Source organism: Podarcis melisellensis (assembly GCF_964234715.1).
Source record: "Podarcis melisellensis genome assembly, chromosome: 1".
Classification (NCBI taxonomy): Eukaryota; Metazoa; Chordata; class Lepidosauria; order Squamata; family Lacertidae; genus Podarcis; species Podarcis melisellensis.
The window spans coordinates 109,060,307-109,075,487 of record NC_138528.1 but is presented as its reverse complement, the minus strand read 5'-3'; the positions used below and the strand labels follow the sequence as shown (position 1 = coordinate 109,075,487).

The 15,181-nt window shown below is 43.7% G+C and overlaps 1 protein-coding gene across 5 annotated transcripts in view; it reads left to right on the top strand.

The window, feature by feature from the left end:
* Positions 1 to 15,181, top strand: part of STK39 (serine/threonine kinase 39) — a 110,424-nt gene that overhangs the window by 16,078 nt on the left and 79,165 nt on the right. The window contains exon 1 of one of the 5 annotated variants that reach the window (XM_081923436.1): positions 7,407 to 7,470. The exons of 3 other annotated variants lie outside the window; for them this stretch is intronic. In XM_081923436.1, the coding sequence (XP_081779562.1) occupies positions 7,452 to 7,470 (19 nt within the window). In that variant the 5' untranslated portion in view covers positions 7,407 to 7,451. Of the gene's footprint in view, positions 1 to 7,406; positions 7,471 to 7,579; positions 7,602 to 15,181 lie in introns of those variants that run through there. One more of the 5 variants, XM_081923437.1, reaches the window with a different exon arrangement.

The following is a 15,181-nucleotide window of genomic DNA, read 5'->3' as shown; positions in this document are numbered from 1 at the left end:
AAAAACAAAAACCAAAAATCCCTCTTTTTAATTTCTCATCTTTGATTCACTTATTTTCCTGACTTCCTCACATCTCCCTTTTTTGTATCCCTTTAAAAAATTAATTCAGCAAATTCATATCCAATTAATTTATCTATTATCAATCCAATCTTATTTTTAGCCTTGTTGCTAGAACCCCTTCAGTTCATTTCAATGTCATCAACATTCAAAAAATTTACAATGTTTCTGTAAATAAATTTTAAATTTCCTCCAATCTTCTTCCACCAACTCTTCTCCCTGGTCTCGGATTCTGCCACATCTTTGCTAGCTGTAGATATTTTATCATCAGGGCTTGCCACTCTGCTATTGTAGGTATTGCCTCATTTTTCCAATTTCTTGCCACTAATATTCTGTCTGCCGTCGTTGCATTCATGAACAATGTTTTTATATTTTTTCCTATTTCTATTGGCAGTATGCCTAGAAGGAGGGTTTCTGGTCTTTTTTAAAAATTAAGTTTAAATATCTTTTCATCATAAATATTGTTCCAGAAGCCTCGGATAATTATGCAGTTCCACCACATATGCAAATAAGATCCCATTTCTTTTTCCCACAGATAGGTGATCTATTTGTGTACATTTTTGCCAGTCTTACTGGAGTAAGGTGCCATCTATATATCATCTTCATAATATTTTCCCTGAGATTATAGCACGCCATGAACTTGATGTCCTCCTTCAATAATGAATCAATAATTAATTTTTTTAAGTCAAGGGAACTTGGTTCCCCCAACTTCTTGTTCACAAAACCCCCTTCGTATGGCCAGCTGCTGAATTAGTAGCTTCCCTACCAAATACCACTAATGTTATGCCACAGTTAACGTTGTTGAAATATTGCTTAGTAAAAGCCCAAACTTCTGTTCTGGCACGCTTGGTCTCAATGTCAGCCTGGACAGTGCTGGCTCTGCAAAGTTTGGCACCGGGCAATGCGGCCGGATTCTTCTTCCTGACAGCTGCATTTGTAACCAGCTGCAGTATTCCTTACTAATTATGTTGTCCGAGGAAACCACAGCCAGATGGAACTGGCTTTGGAGGGACAACTGAATATCTAGTCATATGCTGCAAGAGAGGAATCAGCTGTCCTGGGAGAACAGCCCTCCTGAGCGCACTTTAGTTTCAAGTGTGTTTACAGTTCTGCTGCAGAATAATAAGGAAGCGCAATGATAACCGAGTGTCCGCTGTGCTTTCAAGTGTTCAAAAGGGGTTCCTTACTAAGTAGGCCGGTATCATCATCCCAATGTAGTGAACAAAGGATATCCTTTTTTATTTTTGTTTTAAGTTGAATTTTTGCAGCATAGAATCCAATTAAAAAACACTAAATAAGAATAATAAACAACAAAAAAGAGACGGAAAGAGAGAGGAACCCCCCTCCCAAGCCCTCCAACAGAGGTGGATTTTAACCCTTGCCTCTCAGCTCTCACCTGGGGGAACAAGGGATTTTTTGATTCACCATACTCTTTTGGGGGCTATTGTGTATGGGCAGACCAACTATGTGTTGGCTACTCTGCTGCTGGGCAAACTCTGCTCAATTTCCAGGTGCCCTTTCCCCCTTAAATAGTCTGCTGGAATGTACATTGCCTCCTCACTCCTCTGTGCTTTAGCTTGACTCCTGCCCCCTCTTGCATGCTTGGTATGAATTTGTTTTGCCCTATGAGATACTTTTCTTAAATGTTAACCTTGGAAAATTGCTCTTGATGGAGAGGAGGTAGCTTTCTGATGGTTGTCACTTTGATTTACTGCCCATGCTACAGCCTAAGGTACCACCAGCACACTTTGCAAAAATAGAAATAAATAAAATAAAAATACTTCATTTGCTGTACAGAAATACTGCAAAGTATTAAATAATACTGTTAAAGTATTATTTAAATGAGTAGGTATTTACTTATTTAAATAATACTTATTTAAGTATTATAAATACTTACAATAATAAGTGTTATTACTTAACAGTATTTATATCCTGCACTTCACTGAATGTTTTCAATCTTGGAGCGGAGAACAAAGTAATACAAATAAGCAGGGAAAAACAATACAGAAATTGCAAAAATCGTATTAGCAAGCCCTATAAGCAATATCTCAAAAATTCAGTCATAAGGTAAGCAAGCGAAACTGCAGTAACAAAAAATTGCATTTCCAATTTAACCAAATACCTAGGTAAAAGCAAACAAGATAGCTGGGATAGGTCAGTTGGTAGAGCACAAGACTCTCAATCTCAGCTTTTTGAGCCCTATGTTGGGCAAAATATTCCTGCATTGCAGGGCGTTGGACCAGATGATGTTGTGCCTTCTAATTCTACAATTCCAAGACATTCAAATAGATTAAATAACCAGTGGTCTTAGCAACAGTTCCCACCCTGTTTTTCACTTGCAATAGCCCTCTTCCTCCCTCTTCTGCCTCTTGCACAAAGAAGACCACACTCTGAGCCAATAGACCTCAGTGGCATTTGAGTAACTTAACATTTCCCCCTTCCCCTCTAATCCATCCAACCTCCCCACACACCATGAACTGCTGCCCACAAGCATCTACAGCAAGAAACTCCAGCCCTTTATCTACAATAGCAGCAGCCATGCACAGAAAAAGGAGCATCAACATGCCACAGCTGGTGTTTCTCTCCCTTTCCCAGTAGGGCTGCTAGATGGATTTGCTTCCTCCTAGGGTTCAGATCTACCGAGATGAGTTGCTGTGCTCTCTAGGTAGGCCTGATAGAATATTAGAAATGTACAGTTGGAAGGGACCCTGAGGATCATCTAGTCCAACCCCCTGCCAACGCAGGAACATGCAACTGTACCATATGGGGATCGAACCTGCAACCTTGGCGTTATCAACACCATGCTCTAATCAATTTGAGCTTTATGGCCGACCTGCTCCTGACAGGCATTTAGGTAAGAAGCTTGTTGTTGTTTAGTCGTGTCCGACTCTTCATAACCCCATGGACCAGAGCACGCCAGGCACTCTTGTCTTCCACTGCTTCCTGCAGCTTGATCAAATGCATGTTGGTAGCTTCGAGAACACTGTCCAACCATCTCATCCTCTGTCGTCTTCTCTCTCAAGAGTCTCCTCCAGCACCATAATTCAAAAGCACCAATTCTTTGGCGGTCAGCCTTCTTTATGGTCCAGCTCTCACTTCCATACATCACTACTGGGAAAACCATAGCTTTAACTATACAGACTTGTAAGAAGTTAAAAAAGGTAAAGGTAAAGGTACCCCTGCCCGTACGGGCCAGTCTTGACAGACTCTGGGGTTGTGCGCCCATCTCACTTAAGAGGCCAGGGGCCAGCGCTGTCCGGAGACACTTCCGGGTCACGTGGCCAGCGTGACATCGCTGCTCTGGCGAGCCAGAGCCGCACACGGAAACGCCGTTTACCTTCCCGCTGGTAAGCGGTCCCTATTTATCTACTTGCACCCGGAGGTGCTTTCGAACTGCTAGGTTGGCAGGCGCTGGGACCAAGCAGCGGGAGCGCACCCCGCCGCAGGGATTCGAACCACCGACCTTTCGATCGGCAAGTCCTAGGCGCTGAGGCTTTAACCCACAGCGCCACCTGTGTCCCCATTGTAAGAAGTTAGTAACCATCAAAAAAAATTCCACAGATGATACAACATTTACTAGTCATAATACTAAAATTAAAAAACAACAATGGGATATGTGCGCTCCAAACTAGAGGATGTGGTTGAAGACTTCTTCTTATGACATTTTTCCACTTTGAGGGGGATACAGGAGTAAGACTTGTGTGCTTATTTTTTACCCTTGCACAAGCAGCAGATCACTTTCCCGATTGCTGCCTTGCCTGGGGTTCATTTCAAAGCAACATTTCCACCCCTCCAGATTAAAGCAGTGATTTAAGTGTCCGTACATGATTCACAGCTGATTCAAGGAGAGGTCTTTGTATTTGTAGTTTGGGATGTATGTACCTGAATGCGAAACTGGCAAGGGAGAAGGAGCCCTGGAATGTAAGCAGGAGCTACTATCTCAGAACAATGTTCCTAAGGTGGTTTAAGTTTTTTAATAAGCCTTCAGTGGGTGGCATTATAGGTCAATCTATGGCATGAAGAATAAGAGATTCACCTTCGTCTTAAGTGGGCTGTAGTTAAAGCCACAGTGTTGGCGGTGGTGATGGTAAGGGAGGCAACTGCAGAATCGGACAACAGCTACTCAAAATGCAACAAATCCAATAGCTACTCAAAATGGCTGAACTTATTTTGAATGACACCACAGGATGACTGGCTCCATTCAGATATTAACAAGCATGGTCAATGGGCCACATAAATAGCTTTGATGGTAGCGCTTGATAACTGGTCCACAGAGGACTCTTTATGTGTGGAGATGCACATGTTGCCCCTAGGAATGAATTTTCTCATGTCAACCAAGCAAAGCCTCTTCAAACTTGATTTTTCCCCCTTTTTTGCCGGATAGATGGTGCACTGAGAGAGATTTAGCTTTTTTTCTGTTATAGAACTGCTTTTCTTTTCAGAGGTTTCCAGGGTGCAATGGAGAGAGCCTGAGTGAAGATGTTAATAATTAGTTACTTGTTAATTAAGTGGCAGATTGTTATGACATCTGTAGGGTTAATATTTCCACTTTTTCTCCCCTCTGGGTATTTGACCTGATTTGAGTGCCCTGTATGCTGAATTAATATTGGTTTTATTCCAGTTGTATGATTAATACCAACTTAAATCATCTCGCCAGACTAATTACATCTCAATACTCTGTGGACAGAAGCTGCTTTGTGAACTTGATGTGAATCCACAGTTTCAGGAGAGGTGTATTTAAAGTTTTAAATGATAGAATGGCCTCTCTTTTGGTATATGTATTAGGCAGAAACGTGGGGGTATGGATTTAAGAAGGTGTCAAGGTGGTGACCTCATGCTAGTGGTGATTTGTACCAGGTGTTGGACCTCCAGATTTGCTGAGTTCCCATCAGCCCCTGCAAGCATGGTCCATGGCAAGGGATGATGGGAGTTGTAGTTCAGCAACATCTGGAGGGCCAAAGATTCCTCACACTTGCGGTAGTGAATCACTCTGTGCAGAAATACTTATGTGTGCAAGAGTAGCATAAGCAGACCTTCCTCAGCTGGTAGATCTTGGATGCTATTAAAGGTTGACAGTGTGGGAGGCACTGTTTGCTTCGTAAAAGTTCTTGCGTGTTAATATCCCAAGACCTCCCTCAATAAATAAAGACACAACTGACACGGAATTTAGTTTAAGGCTATTGGCATAATTTTGAACACAACTTTATTGATTACAGATCATGAGTGGTTTGCTTAGGCATTGGTTCCCGACTAGCTGCACCTGACCTCAGCAGGGCAGCACTGATACCTGGACTCCAGCAGACGTCAATACGGGAAAACATCCTGGGGGAGCATTGGACCAGGTTCAGACTCTAGCTCACCCCAAATGCTCCCAGGGGCTCTAGCGTGGCCCTAACCCCTGGAAGGGGATTGGACAAAAGCAAGGCGAGCCCCTGGATTCCTTTAACGGAATACCCTAGCATTGGAAGGGCAGGCACAGCTTATCCACATCACCTCCACCACCATTGAACCAGTGCCTATCCGCCAAACCTTACAAAGTTGTGACGATTTGCTATGCAGCAGGCGAAACCCAAGTGGCACCAGCCAATCAGCCAAATGGGAGAATTCCTACCGGGCCCCCAAGAACAGATGACCCACGACGGCATAGCAAGGTCATAATGAACCCTAAATATAGGGAGGGTGGGCGGGTGATCCGATGCACAAGGCGAAAAGAGGAAACTCAATGCAACGTGCAGAGGTATATAAAAGGCCCCTCGGTTAATGTATGAAATGACCCCATTGGCCAGAATTATCCCAGCAACCAAGGGTCCACCAACTGGGTTGTTGTGGCTATCCAATCGCTCCCACTCACAACAGCAGTGAGGTCAGCCTTGATGATCAGACCGCAATGTGTGCGCTCTGGGAGGAGGACACGATTTCCCACACTCCTGCTTCCAGAAAACAAGCTATGGTCTAGTTGTCATTGTATCCAAATGTTGACCCATGACTTGTTTTTTCTCCCAACAAACCATGAGCGGTAACCCAGGACAGACCTAGGCTACAGTTTGTAGTTTGTGTGGAGAGAAACAAACCATGAGCTCAGCTTCAGGGAACATGGGAAACTAGACTCTGGCTTGCTTCATCTGCAGTGCAACAGCAGGAACGGTGGAGAAGAGAGTCATAATTCATTTTTAATTATGGTTTAATATGACGTGCACGCCAAATCGTGGTGATACTGTTGGCACTAGATGGCAGAACTGCTACAAGAAGTGTCAAATGTTATATGGGATATGCCTTTGTTGGGTCATCAAATGTTTGATGCCATATGGTCAATAGGCTAGTGTACTATGTACGTCAGCATAAAGATAGAGGAAATAGGATGCAAGACAGATGTTGCTAGTTAGGTTGTAAAAACTGTTCCTATGCATACTTACTCAACATTGTGAATGGGAATGCAGCATGAATAATTTAAGATGGTACATTTTTCAGTACATTTTTCTAACTCTTGAATCTTTTAATTATTCTTAACAGTGTTTTTTTCTGGCTTGTAGTTACCTCATTAAGAGACAACGAGAGCAGGTTGGTTAGTGTTTTGAGTTGTACCAAAGAAACTTTTGCATTTCTTTCCTTTCCTCTCCATGCTTAACTAGTATTTTCTAGATCTCTGTTTAATGAATTAACTACTAGTTGATGAAATTTGATATCCTAACATTCAGCTTTAAAAATCTAGGATATAAAATGTTGTATCTATTTATTGTATTGGACTATTCATAAGTAAGCCCTGTTGAGTTCAGTGGGCCTTATTCCCAGCTAAGTAAGGACAGCATTGCTGTCTTAGTCTAAAATAGTTTCATCTTGATATGATCTGGTTGTTACGGCCTCTTTGCTGTTGTCTGCAAACTTTTACAGCTATGGTGAAAAGGAAGAGAAACTGTGGTTGGTTTCAGTGCTTTTCCTTTTGTAATGAATTCTCACCTTCCCTTTAGTTAATTGCTATTAAAGTTCAGATTTGCATATTATGTTTCCACGTCCTGCATAGGGGACCCTGGGAGTTTTTCTGTTGGAAAATACAAGGTTTAAACATAGTTGTGGATCATACAAGCAAGGTAGGAAAGAGATCCCTGAGCAGCAAACAAGGCTGACCGATGCCCAGAAAACATAAGGGGGTGGATTGGCCTTCAGGCAATTTATGAGATTAGAACTGCTGCCTTTTCAGACTTTGCCCTCTGATCCCTGTGCAGCATGTTATAGCAAAAATATATTATTCAACGCTGGCATGCGGGGAGACCGCATCCCATTGTTTTGGTAAGTGCTCCTATCTCCTGGCAACATCTTGCCACTGATGCCAGGAGACGGAGGACTACGGAAGTGGCCCCTTGCACCGGTGCAAACCTGTGTCAGAAAACGTCTGGGAAATGTGTCTTTCTAAGAAAGGTTTGCTGCTTACATAGAGCAAGGGCCAGGCTTAGCGTCCGGTAGGTGACGCCGAAAATGAACGAAGCCAGGCCTCAAGCCTGACGGGGAGTCAAGTAGACTGCACCTTCCATCTGAGCATGCGATGTTGGGTCAGTGAGGAGGGAGTAGAACGACACTATGGGCTTTTATTAATTGCTTTGTATTCTGGGAGTCTGTTGTGGTGCTGAAAACTGATTCCCCAGCTGAGCCCTATTTGTGCCACACCTGCTACACGAGAGTCGGCTCAGGCTGCCAAAGACTTTGCCTTTCACTTCCTGAACCGCGGCACCTCCATGCTTTCTGTTGCTTTTCATACACACCTGTCGGTGTGGCGGAAAATCCCCCCTCCCCACACTCACGTATTTCACGCGGAAGGTTTTAGTCCGTGAGGGGGGGAGGGGACGAGGTTTCTTGGTTCAACTCATTCGTTAGACAGCTCTGAGGTGTTCTTCATATTTTTAATGATAACAGATAGATTTTATCCAGACACACCCAGCGGTTCTGTTCCGTGGCCTGGATTGTATAGCAATTCACAGGCCTTGGGCTGCAGCGAATTCTGATGCGTGGGGGTGCTTTGACCCTCCCTGTTGCACCCCCACCATCAGTGGGGAGGTAGACATGCTCATTAATTAGGGGAGAGGCTTTTTTTCTTCAGTTATCTACTGAGATGAGCAAAAAGAGAAAAGGGGCATAAAGGTTCTCATTTCTAGACTATAGTCCCTTGCTGCCTTTTTTTTCCTTTTCCCTATTCTGCAAGCTATGCCAGTGAGAAAAGACAGGAGGTTTCTACTGGCAGTCAGCCTGGAAGGCTAATTAACTGGAGGAGGGGCTAGTATTTTTCCAGTACCTCTCCGGAGAGAGCTGCATTTAGTCTATTTTTTTTTAAATAAAAGAAACCTTATATCAAGTTTGTTTTCCCCATAAAGCTCCTCCTCGCATTTTGCAAACAAGGCTTCATGGCACAGAAGTGAGACCCATAGATGATTATAATTTCCTGAAAAGATTTAAGTAGTAAATTTGAATATGCATTTGATCTTTATTCAGATTTCATACTCGTTAAGAGTATCTGATGAACAGCTCCTGGTCTTAACTTTGCACTCTGTGTACCAGCTGCCCGTGAGTGTGCGTATGTGCCTGATTTGTGCCTATTACAGGAGCACTTTGTCCAAGATGTGCCCATTTAGTTGCAAAGTAGATTTAAAAATAAAATAAAATAGGCTCATCATTGGAATGAGTCTTAACAACTTTTTCCAATTGCCGGGCATACTTATTGTCATAGTTTTGGGAACTAGAGCTGTATGATTGCTGGGGCTGGGGTGGAAATGACGACTTTCAGAGAGTTAGTTTTGTTTGCCACAACAAATCAAGACAATTTTACTGTGGCATATGCTTTTTTTTTTGTACCATCCGGCACAGGGAATTTAAGAATTGCCTCATGTTTTGCTGAAGTGCACTCTAGTCCGTGGAAGTTTATACTATAATAAATTTGTTTGTCTTTTCAAGCAGATTTGCAGGTAGATGGGCATGTATTTTCTACATGCTAGGGAAAGAGATTTCTCTCTCTGAATACTTAAATAGACATATTGGAGCATGTCAGTTGTTGGTTCCATGGAAGCAGGTTGGCATCCTTTCTAGATGATCTGTAGGAGCACATGCTTAACACACACAAAAATAGAATATTTTTTTTGTTTGATGTAGGTATCCTATCCTCCCCAAAGGAGGATAGACGATGACCTAGAACGGACATGTATAAAATACTAGTTTGAAACTGTCTTAAAATGGTAAATACTATGCTGGTTGGGACTGTGATGCGAATCCTAGCAACGACTGCAGGTTCTCCACCCCTGGGGAAATATAAAGAAGGGTTTGTTGCTTACACCCACAAAAGTTTGTTGTTGGGTGAGGAGGGTGCCCAACTCTTGTGGGGTAGACACAGAATGCATTAGTTAACTCTTTGACACTTTAAATATTATAGTAGAATATAAGACACTGCCTCCTCTGCGGTATCTTGGGACTGTAGATATGCCTAGAAACATAGTCTATTAGCTGTTTTACCTTAATTTATTTCTCATCTAATGCAAAATAGAGGGACTGTGATCATAATTGCTGAGATGAACTCATCCATTCCTCGCACGATTCTTAGCAAGTGTTTGAATTGCCTGATACTCGGATAATCATGATGAGTTCATGGTTTTTCTCCTCTTCCCCCATACTTATTATCATGTTAATTCATAGCTTCATTAACATAATTCCTCTCAAAGGTTTACTTGGCCTAGTGCAGGGGTCAGCAAACTTTTTCAGCAGAGGGCCGGTCCACTGTCCCTCGGACCTTGTGGGGCCCCGGACTATATTTTTTTTTGAGCGGGGGGAATGAATGAATTTCTGTGCCCCACAAATAACCCAGAGATGCATTTTAAATAAAAGGACACATTCTACTCATGTAAAAACACGCTGATTCCCAGACCGTCTGCGGGCCGGATTTAGAAGGCTATAGGGCCAGATCCGGCCCCTGGGCTTTAGTTTGCCTACCCATGACATAGTGTGTCCATAACTGCTAAGGCACATTAGAACCTTCCCTGTCTTGAAAGTATTATAGGAAGAGTGTAGAAAACCTCTGCTCTTCAACTGCTCTAAGGTTAAAGGCCCTGAAATACACAAGTAGTAACTTAGGACAGTTGGCTCATGCTGGAGTATAACATAACATGACTGGAGTGTGGAGTATGGAATATCTATATTGTTCATCATAAAAAATTATCCCATGGCAATTAAAAAATAAAAACATAAAGTACAATGGGCATATAAAATAACAGTAAAACTGCAGCAGCGAAGTATTTTGTTTACTTAGGGAAAGCGTATTTCCAAATGTTGCGGATGGGGTTTTGGGTTTATTTCAGTGCTTTCAAGTCTGAGTTGAAAAGCACAGGGAATGAGGTAGAGATTTTGGAGTAGGGAGGCTGAATGCGTTGAGGAGTCAACTATCAAGCTTTACTCCAGGTTTGTTAACCTGAGCTAACAACTCCCAGTGAGGCGTTCCGTATTTCATACAGAGTCATTTGTGGGTCGTGATACTTGCTTGTGTTATTAACACAATCACTTTATTTTTTTTTTATCCCAGGATGAGTCAAGAACATCTGGCCTTTTCAGATGATCTTACCACCTGATTCACTCTTTGATATATAAACAGAGGTTGAAGGAGGTTGAAGCTGGTTCACGGGTGATTTTCTTGGATGAACCAGTGCATTAGTGCGAAAGATGTGTGGGACATAGAAGGGAGTGAAGTGGCTTGTTTTTCATCGCAGTATGACATGATGGAGGAAATTCTTCTGTGGGTGTTCAGAGTTTTCAACTTGCCTGTTTCTCCTGACACCTCCTAGCAGTGATGCTCTAACATATCTGCCAGGAAAAAAATACCTCCCCAGATTTTACTGCTCCATTTACTAAGTTCAGTGTTTTGTTTTATATTCTGCCTTTCTTTCATCACAGAACGTCATGTGGGGCTCTGGACGGTCAATTCAGGCACTGAACAGGCCAAAATATGCTTGGCTTTAGTAGGGGGACTGCATTGTTAGACTTCAGAGCATAGTCTGCTATTCTTTAGTCTATTCTTAACAGCTGCTGTTGCTTTGTATTCACTGCAACCCATTCACTGTATCTTTTAATATTAAACTGTTCAGATGGGTGAAGGAGTGTGGTAATTAAAATGAATATTCACAACCTGGCAAAAAACCTACTTGGACTACTGCAGAGTGTATACAGAGGTGGATAGCTATTAGCCGTGGACCTCTTGTGGAAGTACCTCCTGGCTTTTGGCCAGGCCCATAAATTGAACTCTTGTTCTAGCTGTTAGTAGCAGATTCTTCCGAACACGTGGGTCTCTGGTCTGCTTCCTTCCTCCCCAAAGTAGTTTTTTCAGCATTTAAGAAGATTGACCCTGGCTGATTTTTAAAAGTACAGCTGCCATGTGGGTTGTGAGAGTTGGACGAAGCCGACCTTGAGCCACAGGAGAGATCCAGAACATTCCAGAGGCGTAGAAGTTGCTGCTCAAGTTTGTACCAGAGGCTCTGAAGAATAAAGTCGCAAGCCATTCCTCATCCCTCCAGTTTATGTTCCTAGAATCATTGCACCTGGGTTGGGATCCACCTGGTGATTATGCTAGGCCTTATGGTCTTCTTCCAGTTTGGCTCTCTGATTTTGAGGTGGATATTGCTTTGTGTTCTGCATTTAATCCTCCCTGGTTCCCCTTGACAGTGGGTGTGAGGGTTGAGGCTGGAGCACAGGAATAGTGGGCAGGATTCAACTAACGAGCCCCGTAAGTGGGAACCCTCTGCAAGGACCTCCGCTTGTGCAATGGTGCTTTCTCCTCCTCTCCCTGTGCCCCCCATAATTGGCTCCGGGTGGTGGTGTGAGAAGAGCGCTTAGGGGAGGGGAGGTGGCAAACAACAATGCTTGCACAGACAAAACGTTCGTAAACGGGTGATGTTGAATTTCACCCATTGCCCTAATCTTGCACAAGAAGCAGATTTGCAGACCATATAGCATGCTGCTTTAATACCTTCCACTGCCCCTCTTCCCCGACCCATGGTTCCCCCCCCAGATTTTATTCCCATGTCTCATCTCTTAATGGTACTGTGTTGCAAATGGATGGAAAGGCAAGCCTATAAAACAGATTGCCAAATGTGTGATTTAAACTGAACATCCGGCTTTGCTTGCCCAACCACTAACCAGCGGCTCAGAGTGATAAACTCTTAGCCACTTACGGTGTCTTTCCATCATCCACTTGGAGCGTGCAAAATGCTCAATTCCATGCGTACTTCCCCTCTCTCTTCACAAATGGCAAGTGAATCATTTCCCCGTTGCATCAAAGGTTTATGCACTCCACTGGTAGATTTCAGGGGTGAGAAATCTCCCTGTAGAGTGGAGAACGAATGCCCAGTGGCTTCTGATGCCACCAGATGAAGTATGGAACATTTCTCTGTGTGTATATGTGTTTGTTTGTTTGTGTGTGTGTGTGTGAGAGAGAGAGAGAGAGAGAGAGAAGATCTGAAAGGTGTTAACATATCAAAGGCATATGGAAAACCAGGCTTCTGTTTGTTCTGTAAAATACAGATGTACTCCCTTTTCCTTTTTTCTGTTGCTGTGGTTAGCTCTGCAGGCCTCCTCCCGTATTAAAACAGAACACAACATCATTTTTTTTACTCTGATGTTATATTTTGTGTGTTTGTGCCAAGGAGTAAGGACTTCTTTCCTTTCATCTCTTACGGAATCGTTACAACTTTATCTGCGTTCTCATCCTCCTCACCTAAAGCGGAGGAAGACAGTGACTCAGCAGGCAACTAATAATATAATGGAGTTGCTTTTTAAAGGAGCTCTCAAGCCTTAGTGCATGCCTCAGAAGTAGTAATGCATGGGCTGTTCTTTTCCTATCACACTCCTCTTTCAGCTGGTGTGTAGGGGGACAAATTTGAGCACAAGAGGAGTGTTTGAAGGAACTGGTCTCAGCTCCTTATCTCTTACTCCCAAAATGGCTCATTGTCACTATGACAGTGATGGCACCTGTGTCTCTGTAACTCTTCCCACTGGTCAAAGGTGGGAAGAGGCATTTCAGGTTCTCCTTTGAACCCACATACTTCTTCTGTAATTTTAAAAAAATGGAACTTGGAAGAAAATCTCTAATGATCTCTCTCAGCTGCTTAACCTCAGGCCAGGCTCATTCTGTTTTTTTCCTCAGTTTCAACACACCGCGCATTGCTGCAGGCAGTGGTGTAGGTTTTCCGGAAAAGTTTTCATTGTGCAAGTTTCCGTTTATAGGATACTCTCTAGAGCGGGGCTGTCCCGAGACATTATGGCACCTGAGGCGAACCACAGAATGGTGCCCCCCCCCGAGGGGGGGAAGAGCTACATTAGGAAGAAGGATGGGGGAATAAAGATCTACATTAGGAACAAAGAGGGGGATCCAGTTAACCTTACCCAACAATTGAAGTGGCAATCAAAGTATGTTTTTTGGGGGGTGGAATTGGTGAGAAAGGTTGGTGCAGAGCCCAGGAGACCCCAGACGGCAAGCTCTGCCTTTCCTCCCTAGAGGTGGGAGGAGACCTATTGGCCAAGATGCTGCTGTAAATATGGCATTAGAGGGGCTGCCGTGGAAGTGGCAGATCCAGCATCCTAAGAGCACATTGCTGCCACCACGGCAGCAGCAGTGGGCATTGCTTGGGAGGCCAGATCTGCTCCTGTGGATCCTGCCACCTGAGGCGGTCACCTTACCTTGTTATACACCAGGGGTGTAAGCGAACAGGCAATATGGAACACCCCTGCTCTGCTGAAATGAACGACCTTGAATATGTAATCTTTTGCAACCTTCCCAAGATCTTCAGGTGAAGGGCAATATAAATATAAATACAGTGGTACCTCTGGTTAAGAACTTAATTAGTTCCGGAGGTCCGTTCTTAACCTGAAACTGTTCTTAACCTGAAGTACGGTACCACTTTAGCTAATGGGGCCTCCCGCTGCTGCTGCTGCGCAATTTCTGTTCTCATCCTGAAGCAAAGTTCTTAACCCGAGGTACTATTTCTGGGTTAGCGGAGTCTGTAACCTGAAGCGTCTGTAACCCAAGGTACCACTTTACAGTATAAAGAATAGAATAGAATAGAATATGTACTCTCTTGTGGCACAGCAGCGATTCCATGTTACAGCGCAGCCTGCAGTAGACAATGTCCGGCCTTACCTGCAATTCAATTGTCTTTTTAAATTTCCTGTTTGACTGAGGAAGGCGGCCAGATCGAAAGAGTGAACAACAAGAGATATCACTAGAGTGAACCAGCAGGCCGAGATGAGCTTGAAACAAGCTGTGGCTGTGTTTTTGTTTTCTAACCCCCCCTCCCCAAAAATTGATAAAGCAGCCTATTTAGGATTTCCATCACCCCGCCTCTCCATAAGAGCAGTAACAAATGGTCTTTGTGTGCTTTAGAACTGAAAGAACAGAATGTGACGGAATCCGAGCACCGAGCTCTCCCTGCTTTTTGGAACTTCAAAGCTGCGTGCTTCTGGTGGCGGCGGATGGTTTGCAGTGCCTGTGACTTCTAGGTTCAGCGAAAGCTTTGGCTGCGCGGCCACTTAACATGCAGTGTTAGGGTCTGTTGAGGACGGCGTGCCTTAGCTTCTGTTGACACATGTTTTAAGCGCAGACATTTTCACCGCTAGAAGGGCCATGTTTGGCGAACTCTTGCGGGTGGAGAGAGGAGAATATCCCAGGATTTTTCTTGGCTCTGCTAGCTAGAGTACAGATACACATTCTCTCTTCCAGCCAGGGGCATTCCGAAGAGAGATCCATTTTTCTCGAAAGGAAAGGAACAAGGAGGACTCATCTTTAAACGGCTCTCTGCAGTGAATAGCACACAGTGTTGGGGGAACATTCACAGATGGGTATGTCTGGTAGTTGTCACCTAGCTGTGCTCATCGACTTATGAAGTTGGCTTATGCTAAGGCGGCGTTCACACTGCAGTTTATTTAGTTTCCCTGACATTTCCCTGTTGCTTTGCACATTATATTTGAGCTTTCGCACAGTGTAAAAGCCACTTCCAGAAAAGCTAATGGAATAGAACGTAGAACAAGTTTAGCACTCATTTCTGTGCCGTTGGATTCCTGGGGGAAAAAATCACTTTGCCGCTTCCACAACCTAGCTCAGGGTTTCCCA